This window comes from Pteropus alecto, unplaced genomic scaffold (genome assembly GCF_000325575.1).
Source record: "Pteropus alecto unplaced genomic scaffold, ASM32557v1 scaffold610, whole genome shotgun sequence".
NCBI lineage: Eukaryota > Metazoa > Chordata > Mammalia > Chiroptera > Pteropodidae > Pteropus > Pteropus alecto.
In genome coordinates, this window is record NW_006429615.1 from 30,586 (window position 1) to 46,787 (window position 16,202).

Here is a 16,202-nt window from a genome sequence, read left to right on the forward strand (position 1 = left end):
TGCCAGCCCAAGGGCCGCCTGGCAGGGGTCCAGTTGCAGGCCAAGTTGAGCACCTCCAGGGCCACCCCATAAAAATCATCAAGCAATTGCAGATGGCTGCCACCTATGCTGGGCTTATAAGTGTCTCAAGAGGCCAAGCCAGGAACTGAGACCGGCTGCCGCTAGTGCAGGGCTTGGGGTTGCTCAGCAAGAGATATAAGACATGCCAAGGCCAGATGCTGCTTCTTTGGGTTTTGTGAGCCTTATGGAATTTTAGGAGAGTCGCAGCGAGTGCCACAACAGGCCATATATATGGAATAAACAACTGGAAGCAGCTTGGATGGATTCACGACTGTGGAAGGGTGGAGCTTCAGGGAATCGCCTGGGCAGGGAGACCTATGTTATCCAGGTTGATGGTGACTCAGACATTGTGGCACTTGTGTCCACAAGCTGGGAGGGGAAAGGGCTCAACAAAGGAATAATGGATACTGCCAGCATTTCTGTCCAGGAGAAAGCCACTCCTTCAGCCCTCGCCCTGAAGATCAAAAACTCATTGTCTCCTCATATGTCCCTGGTGCTCCTCAAGCAGCTGCCCCAGTACTGGTGCGCAGAGTGAGTGAGTCTGTCAGCGAGTAAGTCCAGGTGCAAGCCCTTTAAGAGGAATGCTGGCAACTCCTGCAGCCCTCCGTTTCATTCAGCCACAACATTTGCTGGTTTTCTCAGCCAGTTTGTGAGGACTTCTCTTCCTGGCACTGGAACTATGGCCTGGAGAACTCAGTATGAGGCCGGGACCCCTCGCTCCACAGTTGGGGGAGGGGTCTCTGCAACCAAAATAACCCACCCATTTTTGATTGTCACATGTGATTGTGGGACTGGGCCTTTCATAATTGACCCTCCTACTGGTTCTAGGTGACTTCTTATGCTTGTACCTAGTTGTAGGGCTTCTCTTCAGCCAGTGATGGTTGCTCTGTAGTTGTATTATAATTTTGGTGTGATTGTGAGAGGAGGCATGCACAGCATCTACCTTCTATGCCATCTTGACCAGTCCCCCATAAATGAAACTTTAAAACATTATGCTAAATGAAAAAAGTTAGTAAAATCACATATAATACGATATCATTTCTATGAAATGTCCAGTACAGACAAATCTAGAGAGACAGAAAGTATTTCAGTGGTTGCCCCATGACTGAGGGAAGGAGAAATGGGGCTTGATTGTTAATAGGTATAGAGTTCTTTGGGAGGGGTGAGAATGAAAATGTTCTAAAACTAGATTGTGGTGAATATATTTATATGTCTATAAATATATTAACACATTAAGTCACGGCTGTCTCATTTTTTGAATAACTATTTGATACAGAACATTTGAAAGTTCATTGTTAAGTATAGCTCAGTATACTTAATACAAGTTTACCCATTATGAAAAAAAATAAGACCGTTAACCAAAATATAAAAGGCCTTGTAAAGTGAGAAGCAACAAGCATTTATTTGAGATTTTTAAAAAATGAATAGCTATTTGGAGAACACTGATTTCACCAGAAGCTCAAATAGTATTCCCATTAGGAAACAAAGGCAAGAAGTATTTATGAGAAAAAGAAGGGGAACAATTATATCAATAGAAGGAAGGCGTTTCTATTGGTGCATATAAGCTAACATAGTGACACTAATGCTAAAATGTTTTTAATAATCAGTTCAAAAGTCTTCAGTCTAGTAGTCATAATATCTGCTTTCTTGTTATCGCTATAGTTATTTCGAACTAGTGTTGCTCTAGGCCCAGTTCATAGCTTATTTAACATTCCAAAGGTTTAGCCTAAGACATGCAAGGCAGTTTGTCTGGGATGGCAGTTCCAATATCATTTTAAAGCGCCTCCATTTATATTATTTTTTTACAAGACAAATTGAGACCGTAGGATTTTCTGGCCCATTCTCTTCAACAAGTTACTATTTTTAGTATCATTGATCCAGCAAACATGGAAGTCATGTGTTGAAGTGGTAGAGATAAAAAATGAAAGGATCCAATTAGAACAGAACCAACTAAGAAACCTGTTTATATTTTATGTGAGAAAGAAATAACTTATTGTGTTAACTCACTAAGATATTATGGTCCATTTCTTAAAACAGCTAGGGTTGCTACAACTAATATATCTAATATTACTAATATACCTAGTATATCTAATAATACAACTAATATTCAATGCAAAAGAAAAAAACTATATGTAGTTAAAATTGGATCTGTTTTATGATACAGGATTAGGAAAAACTAGGCTTAAGGATTTTGGTCTTTGGTTTAAGTGCAATGGAAAAAATATTTATGAGTTTTAAGTGGAGATGGTATGGGTGTATGTATTAGATTACCAGGGCTACATAGCTAATATCACAGACTGAATGGCTTAAACAGCAGAAATTTATTTTCTTACAGTTTCAGGTGCTGGAAGTTTAAGATCGAGATGTCAATAGAAATTGGTTTCTTCTGAAGCCCCTTCCCTTAGCTTACCAATGGCTGCCTTCTCTCTGTGTCCTCACATGGTCTTTCCTCTGTGTGTGGGCACAGCTGGTGTTCCTTCGTGTATTCAAATTTCCTCAGATTGAATTAGGACTCACCCTAATAGCCTTAGCTTAGTTACCTCTTTAAAAGCCCTATCTTCAAACACAGTCACATTCTGAGGTACTGGAGGTTAGAGCTTTTAAATATGAATTTCTGGGGGACAGAATTCAGCCCATAGCAGTGAATAAGAGGAGTCTGGATAGTGACATAACAAGTTTTATATTTTATAAGATTGGTCTTGAGGCAGTGTGGAGAATGAACTGGATGAGAATATTTGCAGATTTAGATAGATTAGTTAGGAAGTTATTTTAGTAGTCCATGCAAGAGGGGAGTACGGCTAGACTTTTGTCGAGAGTGTGAGAAGGATGGCTATGAAAGACTTTAGGAGGTGAAATTTACAACTTGGCAATGGTTGATCTATGGAATCTGAGGAAGAGTTCAGTGTCGAGAACATCTTCCTGTTTTATGGTTTGAATAACTGATTGTTTAGTGGTGTTATTCCTCAAGATAGAGAACATTGGAAGGTTTGAGATAACATTGGGAAGGGTGGAATGACAAGATTCTAATTTCAAATTTGGACATGGTGACTCTGAGGTAACTTTGAGACTCCCAAAGGAACACAAAAGTAGGTATCTGGATGATGACATCATTAAAGAAAACAAGAGAAAGGCAAACAGATATTTCCTAAAATCTGTTGATTGATGTTCTGTATAGACGTCCCCACAGTAAAGCCTGTGGATTATAAATACAGTTTTTAATTGTAACAGCTAGTTATGGGGATAAAATGATGATTAACTCACGATGCCCAGTAGAACAAATTTGACTACATACTACAGAGAATTTTTTGGAAGCATAGAGGGAATATTTTTCTTCCTTTTTTTTTTAATAGAACAAGTTTAGAAATAGAAGTAATAAATATTATCTTCCTTCATTTTGGAGTTGCTGATGAAAATAAATGTGCCTGTAATTACTGCCTATTATTGCATATTCTACGTTACTTAAAGAAAACTATTTCCAATTTTCCAATGTTCTGCAGGAACTGGGTGAGAGTGCAGTGATTTCTACATTTTCTATACTTAGAGCTTTGCAATTTGTCCTTAGATATAACAAAATATTTATGTAAGATATCTATGTAAGCAATTAAAATTCCAGTGAGGCATTAAGATTTTTTCTCAATCAGCTTTCAAAATCTGGACAGATAGGAGAGAATGGCTTACTGTAAAGGAAGACATATTAATCACAAAATTTCACAACTAATACACTTTGATAGAAGAATGAAGTAAATGGGAAATTTTAATCACAATAAGAATGATTCGACAGCTTTAAATTTTATTTTATAATGTAGAGAGTTCAGAATTGAGACATAGTCACGCACCTTATATCTACTTTATTTGTAATTTTGTGGAATGAAATAATCTTACCCTTTGAGTTTAGTGGCTGTCATTAACATAAACTTTTAAAATTTCATGGAATCAATCAAATAAGGGTTAAAGTGAGTGATACACTCTTTATACTATAAATATATATTATATAGTCAGCACTGTTTGTTTTACTCTAACCTGGAGAAATTTCCTTCATATTAGTCTTAAGGAAAAAATATTTCCAAAGCTTGCTACTTCTGGGCTTAATTATACTGAATTCATAAAGTAAAATTAGAAATATCTGTTATTTGATGATTTGGATTGCAAAGAAAGCAAGGCCACTTTATTTAGGACACAATCTCCACTTTGGAAAAGAAAATGACATCTCCTTAACATTCACATAGTCTATTTTCATCAAATGTACTCCAGTGAATCTTTTTTAGGTGCATATATTAATAATAGATTCCCTAAAGGTATGCGATTAGTAATTTATGAAATTTTTGTAGCTTAGTGAAAATGGAGAATAACAACTCATTATTCCCCTCACCAATTAAACAAACTTAGTTCTTTTAATGCTTTCTCATTCAATATCTCTATGTATTGTAAATGTTGTGAGGTATGGCTATAAAATTATGAACGTTTTTCTTATTCATTTTATTACATTATTATTTTATTATTATTTATTATTATTCATTTCAAGTGTTATTAATATAGTAAATGTATTTTGTTCCCTTTTCAAGGAACATAGGAGATTACACATTCACTCCAAAATATTTGGGAAATTCTGTTCTGGATTTTCTTTCAGATATAGTTTATAAGTCACAGAAAAAAAACAACCTTCTTACTCCATAAAAATATCAGATATTATATTCATAATAGCAGTAAAACTTATAAGCCCCTTAGGAATAAATTTAACAAGAAAAGTACTCAGACTATATGAAGAAAACTATAAAAATGACTATTATACTTGGACGCACTCTTAAAATTTTCAAAACACCTTCTGACTATTTTAAAAAAATCATTCCTCCTCTCAATAGTCAAAGGTCTATTACCAAATATTTAAATGGAAAGTATCATTAAGAATTAAAGATCATTATGCTAAGTGAAATAAGTCAGGCAAAGACAAATATTGATGTTTTCACTTACATGTGGAATCTAAAAAGATGAAACAAACTAACAAACAAAATGAAAGAAAAACAGACTGGCAGAAACAGATACCAAAGGGATGGTTACTAGAAGGAAGGCAGTGGGAGGTGAGTGTAAAAGGGAAAGGGAATATAGTCAACAATATCGTGATAAGTTTGCATGGTGACATGATTACTAGAATTAGTGAGGTGATTACATTGTAAGATATAAAAATACTGAATAACTATATCGTACACCTGAAACTAATATAACCAATATAACACTATATACTTACTATATTTAAATATAAAATTTTTAAAATTAAAGATCATTAAGATATATTCCTAGAAAAATTTACAAATTATTTATTCCTAATTTTACATTAGAATTTTCCATGTCAAAATCTCCTTATTAAAGGTAACAATTGCATTTTATACTGAATAACAATATCGTACACCTGAAACTAATATAACCAATATAACACAATATACTTACTATATTTAAATATAAAATTTTTAAAATTAAAGATCATTAAGATATATTCCTAGAAAAATTTACAAATTATTTATTCCTAATTTTACATTAGAATTTTCCATGTCAAAATCTCCTTATTAAAGGTAACAATTGCATTTTATTTTTATTTCTATTAGTGACTGTCCTTTTATATATCTTTCTATGCACACACATGCATATGATATGGATAGACACATGGACATAAACATAGACACACACACATATAACACAATTATAAAAGAACATATCATATATGTTTTTATCGTGAACTTTGTGCGTGTTGGGGGAGGTGACAAAGACTCTCTCTCCTCTGCTTTCTCTATTCCTACCACTACATCTAATCCTAAACAAGAAAACGAATGTTAGTAACTTGGTATATTATTGTACATCTTTATCCATACTCACATATTTATTTATGTCTATAAATAAAAATTTTGAAAATTATAAAATTGGGATCATAAAATTTAAAGTTCTATATATTTAGATTCCATCACTTAATAATACATTGAGAAAATCCTCCCATCATTAACTGATACAATTCAAATACATTTCTTTTATGTCTGAATGATACTCATGATCATTCTATAGTTGGTGAGTATTCTTTGTTTCTAGGTTTTGCCCTCATGAACAATGCTTTATTACATATCCTTGTACTTTATTCTTGCATATGAGTGATATTATTTCTAGAATACATATCTAGATCAAAATTTATATAAATTTCTAAGTTTGACAGATAATGTTAGATTCAAATTTGTTATAATTTCTATTTTCACCAGTTATATTAGAAAATCTTTTTTCACTTTCCTGTCATTAGCAGATATTAATTCTCAAATGGCATTTTTGCTTATCTGACAAGTGAAAATACTACATCAATTTAAAAAATATTCTTAATTCTTAAGGGGAGTGAACATTGTTTTATAAATTTATTGGTCACATTGACTTGCTCTTCCATAAACATGTCTGTTCATATTTTCTGTCCATTTGTTTCACTAGGTTAACTTGTTTTCACCTAGTTTTAAGGGGTTGTGTGTGTGTGTGTGTGTGTGCGTGTTTTGTAATTATTAATCCATATATGCAGAATGTTACAGATATTTTCCCAACATATTTCTGTCCATTCTCTTTTTTTCTGAAATAAAAAGTATGTGGTTATACCTAAATTGTAAGTCTATTTCTCTTCCACATGCAATGGTTTTGCATTTGCATCTCTTCCACATGCAACAGCCTTTCACACATGGTTTTAATATTGGCTCAAATATTTGCATTGATTTCAGGGTTTCCCACCCCCCCCCCGCCCCGAATTTTAGGTCAGATACCTAAAAACAGAATTTGTAAATAGACTTAGTATAGGATGAAGGTTAAACTTTAAAAACTACTTATTAAATGGAAAACAACGCTAAGGTATAATAATTTAATTTGCAAATAAAATATCACTACCTGTGTTATCTCTAAATTGTCTTTGTCACATATTTTCTCATTACAGTGATCAAGTGTGGATATGTCAGAAGGAAGCAAGACTCTGGTGACTGTATTTGTTCTCACAGGACTTACAGAGCAACCATGTCTGCAGGTCCTCCTCTTGTGTTTCTGATTATCTACCTCACCACCATGGTGGGCAATCTTGGACTGATGGCTCTTATTTGGAAGGATGCCCATCTTCACACACCCATGTACTTGTTCCTTGGTGGTTTAGCCTTTGCAGATGCTTGCACTTCAACTTCTGTTACTCCTAGGATGCTGGTCAATTTCTTAGACAAGACTGCAATGATACTCCTAGCTGAGTGCATCACCCAATTTTAATTTTTTGCCTCCAGTGCAACTACAGAATGTTTTCTCCTGGTAGTAATGGCCTACGATCGCTATGTAGCCATATGCTTTATCCAGTGATGATGTCCTTGCTTTATCCAGTGATGATGTCCAACAGACTCTGTACTCAACTGATAAGTATTTCATACGCATTAGGTTTTCTGCAGCCTCTAATTCATGTGAGCTTTTTGTTAAGATTAACTTTCTGCAGGTCTAACATAATACATTATTTCTACTGTGAAATTTTACAACTATTCAAAATTTCATGCAATGACTCATCTATTAATGCACTAATGATATTTATTTTTGCAGCTTTTATAGAAATATCCACTTTAATGACCATCATAATCTCTTATGCTCGTGTTCTCTTTGACATTCTGAAGAAAAAGTCTGCAAATGACAGAAGCAAAGCTTTCTCCACGTGCAGTGCCCACCTGCTCTCAGTCTCATTGTACTATGGCACTCTCATCTTCATGTATGTGCGCCATGCATCTGGCCTAGCTGAAGATCAGGACAAAATGTATTCCCTATTTTACACAATTATAATTCCCCTGCTAAACTCATTTATTTATAGCTTGAGAAATAAAGAGGTTATAGGTCCCTTGAGAAGAGCTGCAAAGAAGTAAACAGTTGCCAAGGGAAATTTCAAATTGTTTCTCTTTTTACTCTTTGCGTAAACAAGTCCCCAAGTCTTATAGATTAGCCCCTGCACCAGAGGGCTAGTGGTCAGGGTGGTCACTGATCACTGGATAAAGGAACCAGCTTCACACAATGTTTACTTGAATTTGAGTCCAGTTAAAGTTACTACTCCAGTTCAAATGACTCAAATCATCCACAGTTGATTTATTCAAATGTTGTAATTCCTTTTTATCTGAATATTTAGTTTTTGAAAATTTTTGATCTGCTAGGAACTCCTCTCTCAAATTATATTTAACAGTTGACAGTAACTGAGCCTGGTGTATAAGTACGAGTCATTTAGTTCATGACTGATCCTAGTTCCCTGAGCTAGATCTGTATGTTAATAGGGTTCTGTGATGCTCTACCACACCATAATAAAATGATAAAGACTTAGATTATTATCGGAAATGTTTCTGAAATAAACATTTCAGAATAAACAGGGAGGAAAATTAAGAAAATGAAAAGGTTTAAAAAACTTGATGCACCTTAACAATTTTAAAAAAAAGATTAGCTTGCATTTGAATAATGGGACATCAAAATTTAAAACTTCCCATATCTAGAAGACCACATATTAACTTTCACATAAGATATTATATGATACAGTGGTATGTGGAAATTTGCAGATTTGGAAAAATCTCAAGATATAGCCTTCTCAAATATTACAGATCTCCTGTACTATATTTACATGAGTAATTTGTGATAGCAAGACTGGTCAAACATTTGCATAGGGATTGCTTTGCTATACTACAAGAGGCTGAAGGCAAGGTTGAGAAACTGGTTAAGTGGGTACAAAATTGAGATAGTGGTAAAACTGAGACTAGGTTCTTGCAGTCTTGGCTACCAATTTACTTTCAATTCAGTGAGAAGATTACATTAATAAATATACTAATTTATTTTAGTATAATAAAAATAACACCTCTCTCTCTCTTTTTTTTTACAAAGACATAATTGTGTTCTTTGAGCAATCTGTTTGTTCAAGCATTGTGTTTAGGAAAAAAGAATTTATAAGAAAGAAAAATGAAATACAAATTATTGAAACTGGAATGAAATGTAATTCTTGTTGAAGTATTTTAGAAGTTATTTTTAGTTTTCTTTGTTGTAATTCCAACAGATACACCAAAATACTTATTTAAAATGAAAACACAGTATGTATCATAAATTTATTATTTGACACGGGTATAAATTTTAAAATTTAATATGTTTGTATGGGTCTATAATTTTATTCCTACAGATATTCACTGACAAATTTATTTTTAATATACACAACTGAGATGCATTATTTTTAGAAATACTATTAATATCCATAAGGCTCGATTAATTTTACTGTGTTGGTGGCTAACTTAATTCAGGAAATTTTTGTTTGGTAAATGAGGATTTTTTTATTAAAATTATTGAGGTGATATTGGTTAATAAAATTATATCAGTTTCAAGTGAACAATTAAATAATATGTATACTGCATTGTGTATTTGCCACCCAAAGTTAAATTACCTTCCGTCACAAAATATTTGACCCCTTTTAACCTTATCTACATCCTCCCATCCCTCTTTCCTCTAGTAACCACTAAACTGTTGTCTATGTCCATAAGTCTCTGTTTGTCTTTCATGTTTGTTTGTTGCTTTCATTTTCATATCCCACATATAAGTGAAATCATATAGTTCTCAACTTTTTCTGTCTGATTTATTTCTCTTAGCATGACTGTCTCAAGATCCATCTATGTTGCAAATGGTAGTATCTCTTCTTATGTGTTATCCTTACCAGGTTTTGGTATTTGGGTAATGTTGGCCTCATAAGATAAATTAGGAAGTATTGCTTCTTCTTCAATTTTTGGAAGAGTTTGAGAAGAACAGGTATTAGATCATCTTTGACTGTTTGGTAGGATTTACTAGTGAAGCCATCTGGTCCTGGACTTATACTTTTTGGGAGGTTTTTGATGATTATTTCACTTTCCTTACGGTTGTTGTTTGGTCTATTTAGATTTTTCAGTTCTTCATGATCCAGTCTAAGATGGTCGTATATTTCTAAGAAATTGTTCATTTCTTCTAGGTTATTGAATTTATGGCATATAATCTTCTTGTATGATACTTTGTAGTTTGCTGACATCTGTCATAACTTCTCTTTCATGTGCATCGCAACATATGATCTATCCTTGAGAATGTTCCATGTGCACTAGAAAAGAATGTATAATCTGGTGTTTTGGGATGAAAGGCTCTGTAAATGTTGATTATGTCCAGTTGGGCTAATGTGTCAGTTAGTGCTGATATTTCCTTGTTGATTTTCTGTTTGGGTGATTTATCCACAGATGACAGTGGAGTATTTAGATCCCTTACTATAATTGTGTTTTTGTCAATTTGTCCCTTTAGTTCTGTTACTGGTTGTTTTATACATCTTGGTATTCCCTGATTGTGAGCAAATATATTGATAAGTGTTATGTCTTCTTGATGTATTGTCACTTTTATCATTATGAAGTGTCCATTTTGTCTCTTGTTACCTTTTTTATCCTGAAGTCTATTTCATTAGCTATGACACACCCGCTTTTCTCTGGTTGCTATTTGCTTGGAGTATTGTTTTCCACCCTTTTGCTTTGAGTCTATATTTGACCTTGCTAGTGAGATGTGGCTCTTGAAGGCAGCATATTGTTGAGTTTTGTTTCTTGATACAGTTTACTATTCTGTGCCTTTTTATTGCTGAAATCAGTCCATTTACATTTAGGGTGATTCTTGATATATGAGGTTTTCCTATAGCCATTTTATCTTTTGTTTTCTGGTAGCTCAGTGCTTCCATCGTTTCTTTGCCCTTATGTTTCCGTCTTATTTTAATTTGCTGGTGTTCTATGATTTTTCTTTCTGTTCCTTCTTGTTTTATGTTACGTGTTTTAGTTCTCGATTTTTGGGGGGTGGGGATGTGGTTACTATTAAGTTTATGTAAAGGAAAGTTTTATATATACAGTAGTTCTTTTCTTCTGCTTTTCTTATCTCCATTCTCCTTTGCAGAGTCAGATCTTTACCTCCTCCTCTTTTCTGGTTTTCTTGTCTCAAATTATTCTTATTTTTGCTGTGATTTCATGTCTAGGTTACAGTAGCTATCGTTTTCTCTTTTAAAGTGTTTTTTGACCTCTAACCATTATGTAATGTTTGAGTTTATAATACCCTATTCTTAATAAGAGTTGCACTTTCCTGTTTCTATCTGTTAGTCATCTTACTCTTAGTTTTATATTTTTCTGTCCTTTTGATTCAGATAAGATGATCTCATTCAGTATTTCTTGTACTGCAGGCCTTGTAGTGGAAAATTCCCTCAGCTTTTGTATTTCTGAAAAGGTCTTTATTTCTCCTTTATATCTAAAGGAGAATTTTGTTAGATATATTATTCGTGGCTGGAAATTCCTTTCAATAGTTTGAATATTTGGTTCTACTTTCTTCTAGCTTGTAAAGTTTGTGCTGAAAAGTCTGATGATAGTCTAATGAGTTTTCATTTATAGGTTACCATCATCTTTACCCTGGCTGCCTTGAGATTTCTTTGTCATTAATTTTTGACAGTTTTAATATAATATGTCTTGGAAAAGGCTTTTAATATAATATGTCTTGGAAAAGGATTGAGATAATTAGGTGTTCTGTTTGCATCTTGGATTTTAGGATACATTTCTTTCCATAGGTTTTGGAAACTCTCAATAACTATTTGTTTGAATATGCTCTCTCTTCCCTTCTTCCTCTCTTCTCCTTTTGGTATACTTATTATTCTTATATTGCTTGTTACTGACGGCATCAGATAGTTCTTGTAGACTTCTTTCATTTTTTTCACCCTCAAATCTCTTTCTTTTTTCATGTATCATTTCCAGATTTCTGTCTTAGGTACCACTAATTCTTTCCTCTATGTGTTCAGCTCTATTTCCTAAGCTTGCTATTTTGTTCTTCATTCATTTTATTGAGTTCTTCAGCTCAAGAAGTTCTATTTGGTTCTTTTTTAGAGTTTCAGTCTCCTTGGTAAAGTATTCCTTTTATTCATTAATCTTGCTTCTGAGCTCACTGAACTGTTGATCAGAATTTTCTTGTATCTCATTGAGTTTTTTCAGAAGTGCAATCTTGAATTCTCTGTTATTTAAATAGTATATTTCTATATCTTTAAGTTTATTTTCTGGAGGTTTTTCATTTTCTTTCTGAGCTGCCTTGTTCCCTTGGTTGTTCATGGTGTTTGATGGATTATTTCTCCGCCTAGGGATTAATGGGAGGTACTCCATTTTAAAAAACAACAACAACAACAACAACAACTTATTTTTATTAAGAGTAATCACTTTTTAGCATATTGATAAGACGAGGTTTTTCTTTTCTTTCTTTTTTTTTTTTTTATTAGGTGGCACCCAAGCCTCCTGCACTGTCCAAGCCTTCTGAATTTCTGCTTTGTGGCTAAAAATGTCCTTTATTCCCTGAGGAGGTGTGTCTCCTCTGTTACCAGGTCTCTTCGGTCCAGGGCTCTACCCCTGTGGGAGAATGTGAAAGTCAATGGGGTTCCAAGTCTCTGAAGAGCCCCTGAAGTCCTCGTGCTGCCCCAACAGCCAGATGCAATGCTTTGCTGTTTCCTTCCAAATCAGCCTGGATAGGTGTGGGCTGGGTGAGTCAGGAGAAGCCAGAGGTATGTCTGTAGCTGTTTTCCTTCCAGTAATGTTGGCCACCAAGCTTCAGCTGCCTTGCTTCTATATATCCACCCCTAGCAGTGGTACCAGCTGCAGTATGTGTCTCAGTTTTCACTGCTGCAGTTTCCCCTTGGGCTCGCTGCTAGCTCTGGGAGGGTCACGGGAGGCAGCCCCGATTTGGTTTTCTGCCTGGCAATACCGAATGCTGTGTGGAATATGCTGATCACTTGAGCAAAACTGGTCGGGCTTCAAATAATCAAAAGGGCCACCTCATTCCCCCCTTCCTCAGATCTTGCAGAGAGTTCTGGGCTGCGTCTGTAGCACTGGTCTCCATTCTTCTCCCTTTCCTGCTCCTTGCTTGCCCAATTTGCCCACCATCAGATGCTCTGATGCACAGATCTCTCAGACATGTTTGTGTACTAGGCTGGGTGTTACCTGTTGGATTGCAGCTGTTTGGTTTGCTATAATTTCAAAGGGAGAGGTCAGGGGAGATCTCTCATGCTGCCATGCTTCTGACCTAGATATCCTCAACTACGTTATTCTTGAGCAAGTTGCTTTATAAGAGTTTCGTATAGAAAAATTATTTGTGATTAAATGATATTAAGTTCATGTGTTTTAAATACATATATCCTCTTAAAGCATTTTAAGGTAATTATATATCCTCTTAAAGCATTTTAAGGTAATTATAGTCACTTTTAAAAGTAATTTTAAACAAGTGAAGTTCTCTTCTGACATTAAAACTTTGATCTAAATATATCACAAATATTTAGACAAATGTTTATCAATAATTTTCAAAATAAGAAGAGAAAAATTTTTAATATGTATGAATTTCAATTTAATTCTGACAGATAATATCAATGAAAATTGTTATTAAAAGTATTAGAGATACAAAATTTATTTTTTTAGGAATAAGTATCCATCTGAAAATTTTCAATGTTTCCAATTAATCTTCTTATATTGGTGTCTCATTTTAGAGGAACTAATTAAATTAAAATTTTATTGTATCTTCTATCTCCTTTTACTTTTTTCCTTCTTGTATGGTATCCATTGCATGCCTTTTGATGTTCTTATTTATATTCTTGTATTTTAGTGATGAATAAAACAAAAATCTTTGTCTAAATAAATGAGCAAAGTTTTTCTGTTTCTGCCATATTTCTTTCTTGATGTATGATTCTTAGATGACAACATCTAGGATTTCTATATTGCTTAACATACAATTTTATAGAAAATTCTGTATATAACTTAGTGTTCAAACTAGAGAATAGTCTACAAAACTCTAGGTATTTCCTACACCATTGTCCCCATTGAGCCTAAAGCAGCTTTGTGCATCCAAGTGTCATTGAGCCTATAAAATAGTCTACAAAACTCTAGGTATTTCCTACACCCATTGAGCCTAAAGCAGCTTTGTGCATCCAAGTGTGCAGTTTTTATTACATGAGGGTCCCTACCACCTTGGCGGCAGCTGATTAGATAAGAAGTCACATGATTCAATACCTTACAATCCACAGGCCTCCCATTTCACTCTATCATTTGTTTCTGTGGACACCATCTTCATGTACATCCATCCTATGTCTAATAATGCACTGGGTCAAGCCATGTGAATATGATTTTATATCACTATAAATATAAGAATATCTGAAACTATAATATTAATAATGCTAGCTACTCAAGGAAACTACTGAATTTTCTGTATGGACCAGAAAAATTCCAGATCAGGAATAGTCTAATGATATATATCAGTGGAACTCATCCATATCTCATATACCAAGGGACATATTGACCATTTGTAATTTCACATATATATAAATTATGATAGCAGTATAGATAATGGGCATTTGACATGTATAAAATAGGTTGTTATGAGCACTGGAATTCATCACAAATAACATTAAAGATTCTTCAATATCCTGGGAAACTGGAGCACCTTTTATAGCTGTGCCATACGTACATTTTGGAGATGAACCTGAACAGATAAGTTGAAAATAAAGTTTGGAGACATTTTGAATGGCTAACTGAGGATGAGGAGCTTTGTTCAATTTGCAATAGAGATTCACAGGTTTTTATTATGGAGTGACTTGATAAGAGCTAAACAAGATTTGTGATAGCTCTTATGTGCAGATATCATGCTCAGACGTGCTGGTGTGCAGTTTGGGTGTTTTTTGTTGAGTTTTAGATGTTTAGCTTATTGTTGTTTCAAGGGGAGAGACCTGGGGACGTCTCTCACTCTGCCATGTTTTCCGTTGAACTGTGGCTCATAGCACTGGTCGTCCGCTAGGATTTCAAATGTATCTTAAAGGGCTTGCCACATTTGCTGTGATTGGAAAGGCCACTCACCACGATGGCGGCTCAGCTGTGAACACTTAGTCCTAAATCACTCAAAGCTGAGCTTAGCAGCAAGCCAATAACAGTGCTCCAGGCAGTCCTCAGGTTGGGTGGGGCAGGGTCTCAGAGAGACAGTGGCAGTCTGATCAAAACAGCCTCAGTCTTGCTGAAAATCTGATAACTGTTGTGAGTTCCCACTTAAGACCCAGGTCACAGCAAGACCAGCTGCTGTCCGAGACTGACCCACAGGCCCTCAAAATCCACCCAAGTTCATGATGGCAGCAGTGATCTGCCTACCCCTACCAATGAAGTGCGGCTCACAGCTGTGGTCGCCTGCTGGGAATGGAAATGTAGTTTACAGGGCTGTCCACTTTTGCTGTGATTGGAAAGGCCACTCACAAGGATGGCCGCCTCACTGTGAACACTTGGTTCTGAATCACTCAGAGCTGAGCTTGGCTGCAAGCCAATAATACCTGCCCGAGGCAGTCTGCAGGTTGGGTGGGGCAGGTCTCAGAGAGACAGTGGCTGTCAGATCAAAACAGCCTCAGTCTTGCTGGAAATTTGGTAACTGTTGTAAATTCCCGCAGAAGACCCAGGTCACAGCAAGACCAACTGCTATCTGTAACTGGCCCACGAGTCCCTGATATCTACCCAAGTTCATGTTGGCAGCAGAGATCTGCCTGACCTTATCTCTGAAATGGGGCTCGCAGCCCTGGCCGCTATTGCTGGGATTAGAAACGCAGCTCACAACAATGGCCGCCTGGCTGTGAATACTTCACTTGGAATCACTCAGCTCAGGGCTTGGCAGCCAACCATAAACAACTTCTCCCAGCAGTCTGCAGGTTAGGTGGGTTGGGCTGATCCCCTCAGACCAGCGTCTCCTAATAGCTCTGTGGAAGGGGTCTGCACAATCAAGCTGGCATGGTCTATAATGGGGCCAGATTAAGGCACAATGGTGGCTGCCTTTCCAACCTTCTTTCTGACACTAGTTAATGGAGACTTTTTCAGAATGAATCCACGTCGATGTCCCAGGTGAGTGTCCACAGGTCAGAAAAACTTTGCGTGGGTCCTTCAAAGGGACATCTAGGGGCTCAGTCGCCTTCTGTCTCACCTAGATGGCCAGAATCCCCTCTAGTCTCTACAGTCAGAGTTATTGGAATCTCCTCTTCCCTGGGCTAGCCACATGAGCTGGAGAGCCCCCAAATGAGGCCAGGAACTTCCTCTCCTTCAAGGGTGACTCTGCAGCATTGTGTT

General features: G+C 35.6%; 1 protein-coding gene across 1 annotated transcript; it reads left to right on the forward strand.

The window, feature by feature from the left end:
* Positions 1 to 7,009: 7,009 nt before the first annotated feature.
* On the forward strand, positions 7,010 to 7,949 carry LOC102893858 (olfactory receptor 5AC2-like). Its single transcript, XM_015592135.1, is given in 3 exon segments — positions 7,010 to 7,091; positions 7,094 to 7,392; positions 7,395 to 7,949. Coding segments are annotated over 3 exon segments (930 nt in total). The 5' UTR covers positions 7,010 to 7,015.
* The last annotated feature ends 8,253 nt before the right edge of the window (positions 7,950 to 16,202 follow it).